Source organism: Exophiala mesophila (assembly GCF_000836275.1).
Source record: "Exophiala mesophila strain CBS 40295 unplaced genomic scaffold supercont1.5, whole genome shotgun sequence".
NCBI classification, from domain to species: domain Eukaryota; kingdom Fungi; phylum Ascomycota; class Eurotiomycetes; order Chaetothyriales; family Herpotrichiellaceae; genus Exophiala; species Exophiala mesophila.
In genome coordinates, this window is record NW_015622508.1 from 1,859,448 (window position 1) to 1,872,233 (window position 12,786).

Here is a 12,786-nt window from a genome sequence, read left to right on the forward strand (position 1 = left end):
ATGTATCGTATATAAGGCCAACATGCCACAATTACAACCATCAGTTACCACCTGAGGCTAGGTATTTCATATGCGAAGTGGGTTGTGGATCTCCATTGACCAATCATGTCGCGAACGATAAGCGCGGTAAATCCTGAGTCATCAGGCTTGAGGGCCATTGTCAACGACCTTCAAGGGAGTGAGTGCTAACGAGTCCACAGCATCATAGAATAACCTCCATAAATTCGAGTTTCCCATGTCATGATGGCACAAATCAATCTTGCAGACTGTGAGTCTACAGAGTCGAATTCCGATCAAGGTGTGCCATACTTCAATGATTGCTCCCCATGAGTTCAAATACCTTGCGATTAGCAGTAATACTCACCGGCCGTCTATCTGTCTTTTATTCAGCTAATGTTATCATTTAGTGCATCAGATGCAAAGACAAGAAGGCAAGGGCTCTCGAACTCTCTTGCACGGTGCTCAACTAAACCCTCCTTGCAGCTCCGGTGCAATAGAAGCGATCCATGCGATCGCTGTGCTCTCGCAAATGTACAATGCGTTCCATCTGTACGAAAACCTCGCGTGGTTCGAAAGGGCAGGCAAGTAAGGAAGTTTAAAACCCAATAGTGTGCTCACATTCTCATAGAGATCAGGGTATGATGCTCTCGCTCGATGAGCGGATCAAACTACTCGAGGGAGTGTTACAAAATACTACGAGTACAATTACCCCTACCCCTACCACTCCTCAAGTCTTGGTTCGAAAAGACTCGTCAACCTCTCAAGTTATATCCTCAGGCCTGGAAGATGTTGCAGCTGGTGATATCGATGGCACGACGAGCACTGGGTCCAACTCTACGAGCCAAGGTTTGCTAGATTTCCTGGTTCTTTGTTGCTCCCTGCTAGGGCTAACTCTTCGTGCAGGCTGGCTCGACAACAGCTTCCTCGCTGCAAAAACATTCAGTATTGATCGCCTCAACGACCAGACTTATGTAAATGATTCCTCGGACATGAGTCAAGCAATGATTGCGCTTGACGGAGCACTATCGGAGTTCGGAATTCTGAGCGAAGTTCCGACAAATAACAGCACCACCTATCAGGTCTCGAAAGACGCAGGACAAAAGGCCATTCAAGGTGAGTACTTGGTCAATCTGAGGAGACTGAAGCCCTTCGCTGACGGATATAGTGGCATTTGAATCTCTGAAGGGAGAATTCTTCACATCTCTTCTTGATCAAGACTTGATCCAGTCAGTTGGTGGCATCATCTCGTCTCCTCACATACAGATTGACCCTGCAGTCCGGCTTGTCTATTATAACCTCTTATTCCACGGACATCTCGTTGGTGGATTTGAAACGCAGACTACAGCGCGAGCGTCGTATCTACAATGTCTGCGTTTCCTAGAAGAATGGCAAGACACCGCTACTGGGACTACTACGATGGACCTTGTTGCTGCCTGTCTCAGTATGTGGTCGGCTGTACAAAATTTCGATTATGATCTCGCGTGGGAGATGCATAGTCTAACTTGCCAGTTTGTTAAATCACTGAACATTCACCTACTGGACCACCCGGATTCGCCTGTCCAGGAGGGTTGTAGTGAGGAATTCCAAAACAAGCAACGTGAAGGTTTCTGGGTGACGCTGGTAGTTGTTGACCTGTTTTTTCAGTTATGCTTGGACAGACCGTCTTGTATCAGTGCCGAAGCATCACCGGAGAATATACATCTCCCCAGTTTGGGGGATCCTACCTCAGAGCGGCCCTTGGCTAAGACGTACTCGACATACTATGTCTGGATTCGGGTTATTTTCATTGCCAAGGGGTTTTTCGAAGAGGCGGCTCGCCAGAATGGAAAGCCGTCTCAAGCATTCCATGATCGAGTAGATGCATGGTGTGACGAGATCATGATCATGGTCACAGACTGGCGACTTGTGAGTCGAAATCAAAACTTGGTATATTTCCGCTAATCACTCCATAGGCCGAAAAAATGATACTTCACATAGATGATCCGATTCAGAGTCATATGTATAATGACTGCCTCGTCGCCTCGCTTACCGTGCTGCTGCAGATGGATAAGCTTCGACAACCGCCAGGAAACAACTCAGTCTCAGACCTGTCGGTTCGTGCATCTCGCAAGCTCCTCGATGCAATAGTCAGGTTTGATGAGGACGTCAGTGCTAAGATGCAGCATGAAGGGTTGAGCATGTACAGCATTGCATTTTGGTCTTTCCGCGCCTTTTTTGCCTTATATTATCACATCCTGAGCCATGATAGCCCGGATGACCATCGAAACGACATTAGTCTGTTGGATCGTCTTGCAGCTTGCTTGAACAGGGCTGCCCACACCCGATTTGAGTATGGTCCCATCGCCAAAGCGGTCAAATCATTGAACGAATTTGCAAGGAATTTCCAAAAGGCACGGAGCACCTCTCCGGCAAGACAATGGGGAGTGAACTACTCGCCGCAACAAATAGGTGTGGCAAATTTGGGACTGGGAGGAATGGAGGAGAGAGCTTTAAGTCATGGCGGAAGCGACTGGGATAGCATGCAATTCTTCCAAAACTGGAATCCCTATTTCGCGGGCAACCAGAGCAAGTCCCCTTTGTTGGATATTCAGGAGATGACCTCTCAGTCTGCTTTCGAGCCAATCACGTACGTACAAGCTGTCGAGCGTCAATTTGCAGGATCATTGTGGAATTATGGTTGGTGGGATGAGAACTTTGAGATGCCGCTCCAGTGATGCCTTCAAGGGACGGGTAGCCCAAGGGATATATCAAGTTTCCTAGACGCATGTCCTTGCATGCTCTTGGCATTTATACTGCACAGAGAATCCTGGATAATGGTCCATAGCATTTTAGTATAGATAGAAACGAGTCATAGATTGGAACCCTAGAATTGCTATATCGCTGCGGATATCATCATGGGGGCTTCACATCGCTGCACCTATAGTTCGCCATAATTAGTACGGTGAAGTAAATCTAGTCCTCACACTTGTCGATAACCCCATCCTCCAATTTCTTGCACCGCAGTGCAACATAAATTAATCCACGACTCTACACCACCTCTGAAAGTCCGGAATACGATCGTAGCGGGTCGAGGTCGGCTGCAGTCTAGTCGAGACTTTAGTGTGAAGCCTTGACAAGCCTATAAGCCCGCGAACGCGGCCTTTTCCTCCCTGTACAAAACCCAATCACCTGCTTTGCTTTCGGAGATCGAAGCTCTTACACTCAAACACCTACGGGTCGACACATTCCTAATTTTCCAAAGGGCGACACAAATAAACTATTCACCATGAAGACTATGCATCTTTCCTCCGTCAGCGCCACATTCAACCCATTCCTACCGTCGTCCAAAATCCCTCGTTTGGTGCTGTCGAAGCTGCCGGCGTCAGCATATAAGACATTAAAGGTTACAGCGAAGCAATTACCGCGATCATCGACAGTACCGGCGACACTCGAATTGGTATTCAAAGATGGCAAGACCCTAAATTATAGCTGGGCGCATGAGACGGCGGAGCAGAAGGCCGCTGCCAGGGCTGCGCTCCTTGCTAGTGGTAATGGGGAAAAACAGAAGAAGGAGAAGGTGATGCTCTCGGATATTGTGTGGGAATTGGACCGACATGCCAGAGGTATTGCCAGGGAGGAGGAATTGAAGGGCTGAAGGGATGAACAGATGACCTGTGGAGCTTACTAGCTCGCGGGTTGATCTTTTATTTGGCGGATGAGGTGGTGAAGGACTACAAGGAATGCCCTCGTCCTATGCTAGGGGAGCAGTGACCGGACATTTGTCTTGCCACATCAGGGTTTTCGTCCTCCACGTATTGCTCCCTGGCTGTGAGGGACTGCCAGCGTGCGCCTCGGGAATCAAGTGCGACAAGGTTGGAAACCGCCAAAGAACAGGTACGTCTGGCCACAGAGATCCCGCCAGAGCCCTTTGTGGGCATGTCAGAGAACAGTCTTTCTGACTCGTCAACTCCCTCAATATCCACAATTTGTATAATAGGACACTACCACTTGAACAGAAAGGAAAATATGCTACAGTTGCAGGCTTCGTTCATCAGATATGCTCAAATTGCTCCTCAATCCTTTATTATTGTACATGGGGTAGCCTAAGTTGGATCAAATCCAGCCTTGTGGCTGTGGCTGGATAGGGTTCATCGTGACCTCCTCATAACCGTAAAGACGAGTTCGGTCACTCTGCGGATCAGCCATCGACGTCTCACTCGTCAATTGCAGGTTTGATACCACAGTTGCGAGCGAGATAACTCTAACCAGGGCAACATATAAAGATCGCCTTGAAGACGGACCAATAGCTAGTGGGGACTCCTGAGGATGATTGGCTTTGCAAGTGTTGTCAAGCTTAGCGTGCTGGTAGTGTACTGCCTCATCTCCACCCATCGCCCAGGCGGATGTACGCCGAGGCAGGATATCAGGGAGAGGATGCGAGTGTCTCCGACTGAACGTGTCGTTGGAAGTTCTGGGACATATGACAGGTGTAACCCCAGTGGAGCAAGTGGTCTTTTTTAAGATGCCTCACACTGCCACTGCCAAAGCACCTTTGGCAACGTCCTTGAAGCCTGCATTCTCAGCTGCAATTTGAGCCTTTTGCTTCTTGGTCCTTTCCTGACTCGGGCTTCTCAGTCTCTCAGTCTGACCATTGCTCTCGGCCAAGGCTCGCTTCTTCTGTATATTTCTTTCTTGGTTTTCCCGCCTGGCCTGCTTGTTCTGTCGCTTGACATCTGCCTTTGTGATGCGCTCACAATCAAGGCCCAAGGCTCTATCAGTCGCTTCGGCTCGTTTGACGATCTCGGCGTCGGTAATGTCAAGGAGCGACAGAGCCTGAACATAACTCCGTGACATTTGGATCGGTGAATACAACGGGCTCTTGCCCGGCATGAGCTGGGACAACAAGAACTTTGTATTGGTCCATTTGTTCTCCACACTCATGGCCAGCTCAAGATATTCCTTGACAACATCTTGCCATGGTGCCAATCCACCTTGTTCTTTGGTTCGAAATACGGAAGAATTGGCCTCTGCTGCAGTTGCAATCATAGCTCCATCAACGCCATACTCCTGAGCAAGACTCAAGCCTTCGTCGCGGGATGTGACATCTCCATTCATGAGGCATGCTACTCCATGGCTGTGACAGATATCTGCAATCATCCTAAGTTGTTCCCTAATCGCACGTTCTCGTGGTCGCATGGGTGTGGTCCGGCAGTGAATGGTCAAGCCAACTATTCCAGTCTTGCAAAGTTGATTGACTAGAGCAGAAGTCAATTCAGGTGTTTCTAGTAATCGTATTTTGACGCTGATGCCAATATTGTTCGGTACGCCAACGTTGGTGATGAGAGCAGTCAGAATGCTGCACAAGAGATCTGGGGTGCGCAACAACGCAGCACCCATACCACCTGAGGTCGAGAATGGTTTGGGGCACCCCGCGTTGACATCGATGCCACTGACGTACGGGGCAACAAGGCTGGCGGCTTGGACGGCATACTCTGGTGAAGCGGTGCCGATCTGGTATATTAAGCGGGAAGATTCCCTCGCAGGGTCTATTCGAAAGATGACTGATTCGACATTTGGTTTGTTTGAAGACTGGGTATTCGTGGGAGTGCGAGTCCATTCGATACACCCTGTGCGAGGATTTGTTCTCTGTTCGGTACCGATCATGGCCCTGTCCACGGTTTCGGGTCCCCATACGAGGTCTGCACCATATTTCAAAGCAAGCAGACGCGACGGGAGTTCACCAGATCGCACCATTGGGGCTAGTACAATCTTGCCTCGATAATCGACTCCTCGGCTGGGAATAGGGACATGAGGGGCTTCTGACGGGGGCGCTGGGGTTGACATTATGTGAGGGACGATAGAAAGAAGTCGAGAGGGTATCAGGAGGGGAACAGTGCGTGGTAGCAAAGCCTGCTGGCGCAGAACATGGCCAACGTTCATACGGAGGTCGACTTGGGCTGTCGTGACGCAGTTCTCCCAAATGGCATTCTTTGGGCAAAATCGAAACGAGAAATTTGGCGAGAGTCATCAAATTGGGCAGTCAAGCGCGGGTGTGATCACGTGGCGATAGCGATAATGGCGATTCCAGCGCCACCGTAGCATCACAGCAGCAGGGTGCCGTCATTCTCAAATGACATGATGATATGCTGAGATTTACGAAGGGTCCTGAGCATAATCCTTGTCTGACAACTGTGGCTGCTGCTACCCCAATTACTCCCGTCAGAAAGACGGTTATGAACCGGCTCCCGCCTCCGTAACCGTGCGAAACTCGGCTGGGACCTGGAGTTTTATCGCAGTCGTGCGTACAAAAGGAATCCAAGCTCCGTGGATCCTTCGATCCCTATCCCCAGGCCGAGGTGTGGAAGACCGAGTCTGGATTAAGTCAGTTGGGCCCTCGGTCCCCCCCAATCATACCCAAGCAAGTCCTAAGTCGTCCGAAAACCCCAAGCCATTACCGTGTAGATACAACGACCTTTTTCTCCATCTATTAATCGCCATAGCCGCAGAGTCGATCTTGTTGTGTTTTCCATATGTCAATACTCATCCCGCTCTCCCAAGAAACCCTTCTTCCATTGAAGCGAGACCTCTGCCGGCGTCCCTGCAGCTACCTCCGCACGAGATCCAAGGGCTGGAGTCGATTTTCCAATCGTCATACGACTGCAAGCTTCAGCATTGCGTCTTCGCCTGCGCCGTCATTTCACCACCAATCATTGGCAACTTCTGCAGCATTTCCACCCCGCGCAAACAAACTGGCTCCTTCCAAAATTTCTCCCTCTCCCACTCCCACTTCCACTCCGCCCCTCCTTACCTCACCTTCTCTCCGTTCTCAATCCACCACTGCCACCAGAGCCTCTCAACTTGCCAGACACTTTTCATCTTCCTCATCACAAGCTTCCACAATGTCGTACAGCAAGCAACCTTCGGAGTTTCAGCCGCGCAAGGTTGGAGCTCTCCACACTGGCGAGTTCAGAACCTACATTGAGCAGAATGGCGTCCCTGTCTCTCCCTTCCACGACATTCCTCTGTACGCCAATGAGCAACAGACCGTCCTCAACATGATTGTCGAGATTCCTCGTTGGACAAATGCCAAACTTGAGGTGAGCCAATTTGGTCAATTGTGTACACTATCATAGACCGCTAATTCGTCTGACATCTAGATTTCCAAAGAAGAATTTTTGTATACCTCTCCGACTTCTTCCTTTATCTGACCCGAACCCTCTCCTGACAATGCTGTAACAGAAATCCTATCAAGCAAGATGTTAAGAAAGGAAAGCTCCGCTTCGTCCGCAACTGTTTCCCCCACAAAGGCTACCTCTGGAACTACGGTGCTTTCCCAAGAGTGAGTGGGCCTCCAATCACATCATATCGAGTCGAAAACTGAAAAAAATTAGACATGGGAAGACCCCAACGTTGTCCACCCCGAGACCAAGGCCAAGGGTGACAATGATCCATTGGACGTTTGTGAAATCGGTGAGCTGGTTGGATATACCGGCCAGGTCAAGCAGGTCAAAGTCCTCGGTGTCATGGCCCTGTTGGACGAGGAGGAAACCGATTGGAAGATCATTGTCATTGATGTAAGACCAAAGTTCGAATTTTTTTGAACTGCTCGACCCTAACACAAGGCCCTAGGTCAACGACCCACTGGCTCCCAAATTGAACGACATTGAAGATGTTGAGCGCCATCTCCCCGGCCTTCTCCGAGCCACCAACGAATGGTTCCGCATCTACAAGATCCCAGATGGAAAGCCCGAGAACCAATTTGCCTTCAGCGGAGAATGCAAGAACAAGAAGTATGCCGAGGAAATCATCCGCGAGTGCAGTGATGCCTGGGAACGCTTGATCACTGGCAAGCAGTCCCGAGGTGACATCAGCTTGGCCAATGTGACCAACAGTGCATCCCCGGACCGTGTCGACCAGAGTGCTTTGTCCAAGGTCCCTGCCGGCCAAAACCTTGCCCCTGCTCCCATCGACGGCACCGTGGACAAGTGGTTCTTCATCTCTGGTGCGGCCGTCTAGTCGATTTCAACCCCCAGAACCCTTTTCGCTGATACCATCCAGGAGCTGGAGCAACCTCTACCGATTACATCAACAAATAGAGTGCAAATTGTAGAGAATAGGCTTGCATGCGCAACAGCACCATCAGGGTACAATGGCGAGGAGCGCGGATCAAGGATTGCGCGTGGCAGCACCGGACAATCCCATGAACTGTCTCTTCCAATTGAGGACAAGCTAGAAAAAAAAGCAGCCCAATCAACGTATCCGACAAGACCATCTCTTTATTCTATCGTGATCTCAACAGGCTGCCTCTATGAGACGTTTTCTAAGTGATATGCAGATCAGGACTAGGAAATGCGCGAGATGGGATTGATGACGCGTTATGCCCAGTTGAGATTCTTGATTGCCTAGAAGCCTGAATCTGTATTCCCCCTTCCCCCACCCTCCCTCTACCTTCCTCTAGTACCAGCAGCCAACAGTCCAATCCACCCGTTCTTGTTGAGAATGAAGCTACACGCCCAACTGTCTGTGCGGCAATCTTCAAATCACTAGTTGTTGGCCTTTCACATGTACAGAGCTGTAACTCGCCATATTTGTCTGGTGAAAGACTGTTGAAATCTGACCGGCCACGGAGCACAAGCACTGACCACGAATGCCTGCCAATGCTGCTCCAGCCTTTAAAAGCCAAGGGGGATGCGGCTCGTGCTTCCCGCCCGGAAACCCGAGTCTTGGGCCAATCGTAACCTGTTGATCCCCCCTCGCCCCAACTCTTGTCCCTGTCAAGCCCCCAAACTGCCCCCGAGATGACGCTGTGTCTATCAGACTTGCGACTCCCTCCGTCATATTCTATCCCTTCAGACCCTGAGACTGTCAGCTCATCTCACATAACGTGCGCACGTCAGTCACCTCCTTCGAGCAGCAACAGATAGGAGAGGTCAAGTGGTACTCTCTGCCATTTCACCTTCGCCTCTCCTACGTGTCGTGCTCCTATCCCTCGGACCGCGTAACTCGCGCCCAACTCGGACACGCCAGATGTTCTCTGCTAATCAGGAGTCATGCCATGATTTTGCTTGTTTGCGCCGACTTATTCAGTTTCCTGTCGCCAAGGTCGCCGTTGACCCTGACTCGACAGCAAAAATCCTAGGATTTTGATTGATTTCGCCTGACAGTCTCTTGTTTACCCATCCCTGTAAACCAGACTGTGGACGTCACCATGTCCAAGAGCACTTCATGGAGCGGTACACCCTCCATTAAGGGTTCCACCGAGGCCATACGGATGTGCCTGCTCACGTTCTCTTTGATCGGTATACAGTGAGTATTCTGTGCCTTCCAGATGGGTGGATACCTCGCTAATCGGTTCCAGATTCACGTGGGGCATTGAGATGACTTGTATGTTAATGGAAAACCACCCTCTCGAATGACCTCCCCTACTCTCGCAGGAGACTAACTGCGCTTTGTTTCCCCTCCAGATGGCACACCCTACCTCCTCCAACTTGGATTGACCAAGTCCAAGACCTCGCTGGTCTGGATCGCGGGCCCGCTCTCAGGCCTTATCATGCAGCCCGTGGTTGGCGCATACGCAGACAGATCAACCTCTAAATACGGCCGGCGAAGACCCTACATGATTGTCGGAGCAGCCATCACTGGTGCTGGATTGCTTTTTTTGGGTTGGACCACCGAGATCGTTGGGATTTTTCTATCTGAAGGACAGACCAAGAAAGACGTCACACTGATGTTGGCTGTTCTGTGCATCTATGCTCTCGATTTCTCCGTCAATGCTGTTCAAGCTTGCGCTCGCAGTCTGATAGTGGATACTTTGCCCATCTCGCAACAGCAAACCGGCTCCGCCTGGGCCTCCAGGTTGACGGCCGCGGGCCATTTACTGGGCTACTTTATCGGGAGTTTCGATCTTGCTGCCATTTTCCCGAATTGGTTGGGCGGCGACACCCAGTTCAAAAAGATGACTGTCATATCAGCCTCGGCCTTGTGGATTACGGTTGGACTGACAAGCTGGGCTGTGACTGAGAGGATTCGCCTTTCTGGTGATGAGGACGAAATGAGTGTCACTGACGTGTTGAAGAGCCTATTGCGTCGCACCTTAAACCTCCCACCACGGATCCAGGCTATCTGTTGGGTTCAATTCTGGAACTGGGTAGGATGGTAAGGGCCCCTTAGGAACGCCAAAGCAACACCGCCACATGATCACGAGCTAACTAACCGCAAAATCACAGGTTTCCTTTTCTGTTTTACTCGTCCACATTTGTCGGCGAAATTTATTACCGCTATGAACACCCACCTCCTGAACCAGGATCGAAGGACGACCACGATGCCTTGGGCAACATTGGCCGTTTAGGCAGCATGGCCCTTGTAATCTTTTCCCTCATCACTTTCTGCTCCTCTGTCCTATTACCCTACCTCATCCAGTCACCCGTATCGTCCAGTGAAAAGTTCACCCCCCGGCCACCGCCTGCATTCACTCAGTCGATTCAAACACTCGTGGTCAAGCTCTCCTCCCTCCAACCAGACTTGACGACTGCGTGGATGTTGAGTAACCTGTTCTTCGCCTTCATCACCATCTTCGCGCCTTGGCTTCGAAGTTTGCACGCTGCCACGGCTCTCGTAGCCTTGTGCGGTATTCCATGGGCGATCTCTTGCTGGGCACCATTTGGTCTACTAGGTGTAGAAATCAACAAGATGTCTTCTGCCGGGGCCCATTCTTCGATCAATGGCTCCGTGGCTCCAGGATACACTGCCGTCCGGGGGAGTATCGAGGATGACTATGAGCATCGAACAGAACTCGAGATGGAAGAGAGCGGAGTCGGTGGGAACTCGCTGCCACACTACCAGCAGCATCGTCGTATCGTGTCGGACGGGGTACTTCGGATCCATCATCCAGACGACGACTCGGACGCCCACTCGTCTACTGGTGAACTGGCGGGAATCTATCTTGGGGTTTTGAACGTGTACACAACCTTACCACAGTTTGTTGGTACCTTTATCAGCTGGGTGGTCTTCTCTATCCTCGAACCCAGCAAAGCCGACCAAGCTCCCGGGGGCGATGGGGCTGACATAGACGATCCAGATCACCACAGATGGCTGAACCTAACCAAAGACGCGCCAAACGCAATCGCTGTGTGTATGTTTGTTGGCGCGCTCTGCAGTATAGTGGGGGCAGAGGCCGCGAGGAGGCTGAGAAAGATGGAGTCATCATGAGCGGTCAGGTCAGTCCATACCAGTTGGATTATTGCCGACTCCCTAATTTCTGGTGAGTCTGCCTATGCGGCGGTGGCGGTGACCGCTGCCAGGTTGTTGAGACGATTTGTATGATTATGTCAGGGCCGTATGTCGGACTATTGTAAGATAGAGCACGCTGCGAGAAAAGATACCCTGAGAAGAGATGAGAAGCCTAATTAGCACGAGTCACTGTGACCTAGACACTGAGTCGGGGTAGTACAACAGCAAGACACATGGTGTTTTTTTAGTTTGAAATTTCTTTTCGATTCAAGTCAGGCACATCATGCAGATGGGATTACACAATGTGCTTTTCTGAAAACATTTGTCTTTGGTCCATGCCATGCAAGTGCAAACCCCAGCGTGCCTGGTGATCAACAGGTACAATGGTACAGCCTGTCCAATGACCACCAACGCAGTAGCATCACCCTAAAATCGAGGTTCATGCAAAGTCGTCCAGTGTCATCGTCACGAATCTGTCCATTGTAACCTCTGTCCATTGTAACCCATTTCAACCCACCGGTCAACTGTCGTCGTCTTAAATTCTCCCCCTTGGCTCCCCATTTCATGAATGAGTTGTGATTGTCAGGATCCCACACAAACCACTCAACCCACCCATCGATTTGATTTGATTTGGTGAGTTACAATCATTCCCTCCAGATTCCGCGGTGATGGGCGTTTTCGTTCAGCGCCGTCACATCGCACACGAAACCTCTTTTCTGTCTTCGTTTGTTTTTCGCCTCTACATCTCCTCTCCTTCTACCACTCCATTCGACTTCCCGCCATAAAAAACACACAAATCGCACGTGCTAGTAGTGGATCGAAATCATATTGAGCTGGGGTACAAGAAGATTCGGACGCTGGCACCGAAGCTCTTGGGAGGGAGGTTGTGTGCGAATTTGGCTCGGACGATGCCAGAGTTGCCGTGTGGCCGTGTGACTTTGCCCCAGATCACTCGGATCTTGCTGCCCTGGCGTTCTTTCGATGCTCGGTACACGTATGCGACGCGCTTTCCAAGGTAGAATCTGTGAGAGAGTATGGTGGTTAGTATTGCATTTTTTTTTCAATGGTGGGTTGGTGGTCGAGGTGAAGGGAGGTTTCAGTCCTCAATCCCCTCCACTTGATCCTTCGCCGGCTTGAAGATGTGTTCCCCCTCTTGATTATACTCCTTATAGTCCAGAACATTGATAACCGAGGGTAGAGGGGAAAGTGTAGACCTACTTGCTGGCATTGGTGTCGTCAACACCCTCGATCTTGAGCAGCGATGTGTTGGGGTTGGTGTTCCGCTTTCCACGTTGGTATGACAAGTGCTTGCCCTTGACATATAGTCTGTGACCGGCGCCGGAAACCATCTTGACCGATTCTATGAGGTGAATTTGTCGTAAAGGGTGGATGAAGAGTTGGGCGACAGCGAGGGAAGGAAGTCGTGGTGCAGATGCGGTTGTCTTTCTCTCAGAAACTCTTGTGTGGTCCAAAGCCTTTCGCTGGGCACGAAATTTCGAGGTGCGCCCGTTTGTGCACTAGTTCACTTCGGGTAAGTGGGCTTGGCATAATTTCATCACGGATTTTCTATTTTCCCGG

General features: G+C 50.5%; 6 protein-coding genes across 8 annotated transcripts; 4 read left to right on the top strand and 2 right to left on the bottom strand.

Annotated features, from left to right (window-relative positions):
• Positions 1 to 174: 174 nt before the first annotated feature.
• PV10_07405 (uncharacterized protein) lies at positions 175 to 2,798 on the top strand. Its single transcript, XM_016372302.1, has 7 exons — positions 175 to 353; positions 408 to 431; positions 484 to 585; positions 636 to 846; positions 904 to 1,113; positions 1,166 to 1,905; positions 1,953 to 2,798. The coding sequence occupies exons 1-7, from the start codon at positions 327 to 329 to the stop codon at positions 2,712 to 2,714; spliced, it is 2,076 nt and encodes a 691-aa protein (XP_016221634.1). The 5' UTR covers positions 175 to 326; the 3' UTR covers positions 2,715 to 2,798.
• Positions 2,799 to 3,015: 217 nt separating this feature from the next.
• PV10_07406 (uncharacterized protein) lies at positions 3,016 to 4,051 on the top strand. Its single transcript, XM_016372303.1, has one exon. It carries the CDS (start codon positions 3,266 to 3,268, stop codon positions 3,632 to 3,634), a length of 369 nt encoding a protein of 122 aa, XP_016221635.1. The 5' UTR covers positions 3,016 to 3,265; the 3' UTR covers positions 3,635 to 4,051.
• PV10_07407 (uncharacterized protein) lies at positions 3,951 to 5,957 on the bottom strand. Its single transcript, XM_016372304.1, has one exon. It carries the CDS (start codon positions 5,917 to 5,919, stop codon positions 4,507 to 4,509), a length of 1,413 nt encoding a protein of 470 aa, XP_016221636.1. The 5' UTR covers positions 5,920 to 5,957; the 3' UTR covers positions 3,951 to 4,506.
• A 303-nt stretch (positions 5,958 to 6,260) lies between these two features.
• On the top strand, positions 6,261 to 8,429 carry PV10_07408. 2 transcript variants are annotated; one of them, XM_016372305.1, is made up of 6 exons: positions 6,261 to 7,076; positions 7,137 to 7,156; positions 7,219 to 7,318; positions 7,371 to 7,553; positions 7,609 to 7,981; positions 8,038 to 8,429. In XM_016372305.1, exons 1-6 carry the CDS (start codon positions 6,510 to 6,512, stop codon positions 8,073 to 8,075), a joined length of 1,281 nt encoding a protein of 426 aa, XP_016221637.1. In that variant the 5' UTR covers positions 6,261 to 6,509; the 3' UTR covers positions 8,076 to 8,429. The 2 variants fall into 2 exon arrangements, with proteins under 2 accessions (XP_016221637.1, XP_016221638.1); XM_016372306.1 differs by having other exon boundaries at positions 7,609 to 8,429.
• A 406-nt stretch (positions 8,430 to 8,835) lies between these two features.
• PV10_07409 lies at positions 8,836 to 11,485 on the top strand. 2 transcript variants are annotated; one of them, XM_016372307.1, is made up of 4 exons: positions 8,836 to 9,285; positions 9,338 to 9,363; positions 9,444 to 10,134; positions 10,206 to 11,485. In XM_016372307.1, exons 1-4 carry the CDS (start codon positions 9,188 to 9,190, stop codon positions 11,185 to 11,187), a joined length of 1,797 nt encoding a protein of 598 aa, XP_016221639.1. In that variant the 5' UTR covers positions 8,836 to 9,187; the 3' UTR covers positions 11,188 to 11,485. The 2 variants fall into 2 exon arrangements, with proteins under 2 accessions (XP_016221639.1, XP_016221640.1); XM_016372308.1 differs by lacking the exons at positions 8,836 to 9,285; positions 9,338 to 9,363 and having other exon boundaries at positions 9,375 to 10,134.
• On the bottom strand, positions 11,379 to 12,655 carry PV10_07410 (60S ribosomal protein L33-A). Its single transcript, XM_016372309.1, has 2 exons — positions 12,427 to 12,655; positions 11,379 to 12,230 (listed from the first exon to the last, which is right to left on the bottom strand). The coding sequence occupies exons 1-2, from the start codon at positions 12,555 to 12,557 to the stop codon at positions 12,032 to 12,034; spliced, it is 330 nt and encodes a 109-aa protein (XP_016221641.1). The 5' UTR covers positions 12,558 to 12,655; the 3' UTR covers positions 11,379 to 12,031.
• Between the last annotated feature and the right edge of the window lie 131 nt (positions 12,656 to 12,786).

Excerpts from the sequence above, each read along its gene's own strand:
- PV10_07405 (XM_016372302.1), top strand. The coding sequence starts at position 327 with ATGAGTTCAAATACCTTGCGATTAGCA. Across the intron at positions 354-407 it reads CAAATACCTTGCGATTAGCA|TGCATCAGATGCAAAGACAA; the intron begins GTAATACTCACC and ends GTTATCATTTAG. Across the intron at positions 1,906-1,952 it reads TGGTCACAGACTGGCGACTT|GCCGAAAAAATGATACTTCA; the intron begins GTGAGTCGAAAT and ends ATCACTCCATAG.
- PV10_07406 (XM_016372303.1), top strand. The coding sequence starts at position 3,266 with ATGAAGACTATGCATCTTTCCTCCGTCAGCGCCACATTCAACCCATTC.
- PV10_07407 (XM_016372304.1), bottom strand. The coding sequence starts at position 5,919 with ATGAACGTTGGCCATGTTCTGCGCCAGCAGGCTTTGCTACCACGCACT.
- PV10_07408 (XM_016372305.1), top strand. The coding sequence starts at position 6,510 with ATGTCAATACTCATCCCGCTCTCCCAAGAAACCCTTCTTCCATTGAAG. Across the intron at positions 7,077-7,136 it reads GGACAAATGCCAAACTTGAG|ATTTCCAAAGAAGAATTTTT; the intron begins GTGAGCCAATTT and ends TCTGACATCTAG. Across the intron at positions 7,157-7,218 it reads ATTTCCAAAGAAGAATTTTT|AAATCCTATCAAGCAAGATG; the intron begins GTATACCTCTCC and ends ATGCTGTAACAG.
- PV10_07409 (XM_016372307.1), top strand. The coding sequence starts at position 9,188 with ATGTCCAAGAGCACTTCATGGAGCGGTACACCCTCCATTAAGGGTTCC. Across the intron at positions 9,364-9,443 it reads GTGGGGCATTGAGATGACTT|ATGGCACACCCTACCTCCTC; the intron begins GTATGTTAATGG and ends TTTCCCCTCCAG. Across the intron at positions 10,135-10,205 it reads TTCTGGAACTGGGTAGGATG|GTTTCCTTTTCTGTTTTACT; the intron begins GTAAGGGCCCCT and ends GCAAAATCACAG.
- PV10_07410 (XM_016372309.1), bottom strand. The coding sequence starts at position 12,557 with ATGGTTTCCGGCGCCGGTCACAGACTATATGTCAAGGGCAAGCACTTG. Across the intron at positions 12,231-12,426 it reads GACGACACCAATGCCAGCAA|ATTCTACCTTGGAAAGCGCG; the intron begins GTAGGTCTACAC and ends ACTCTCTCACAG.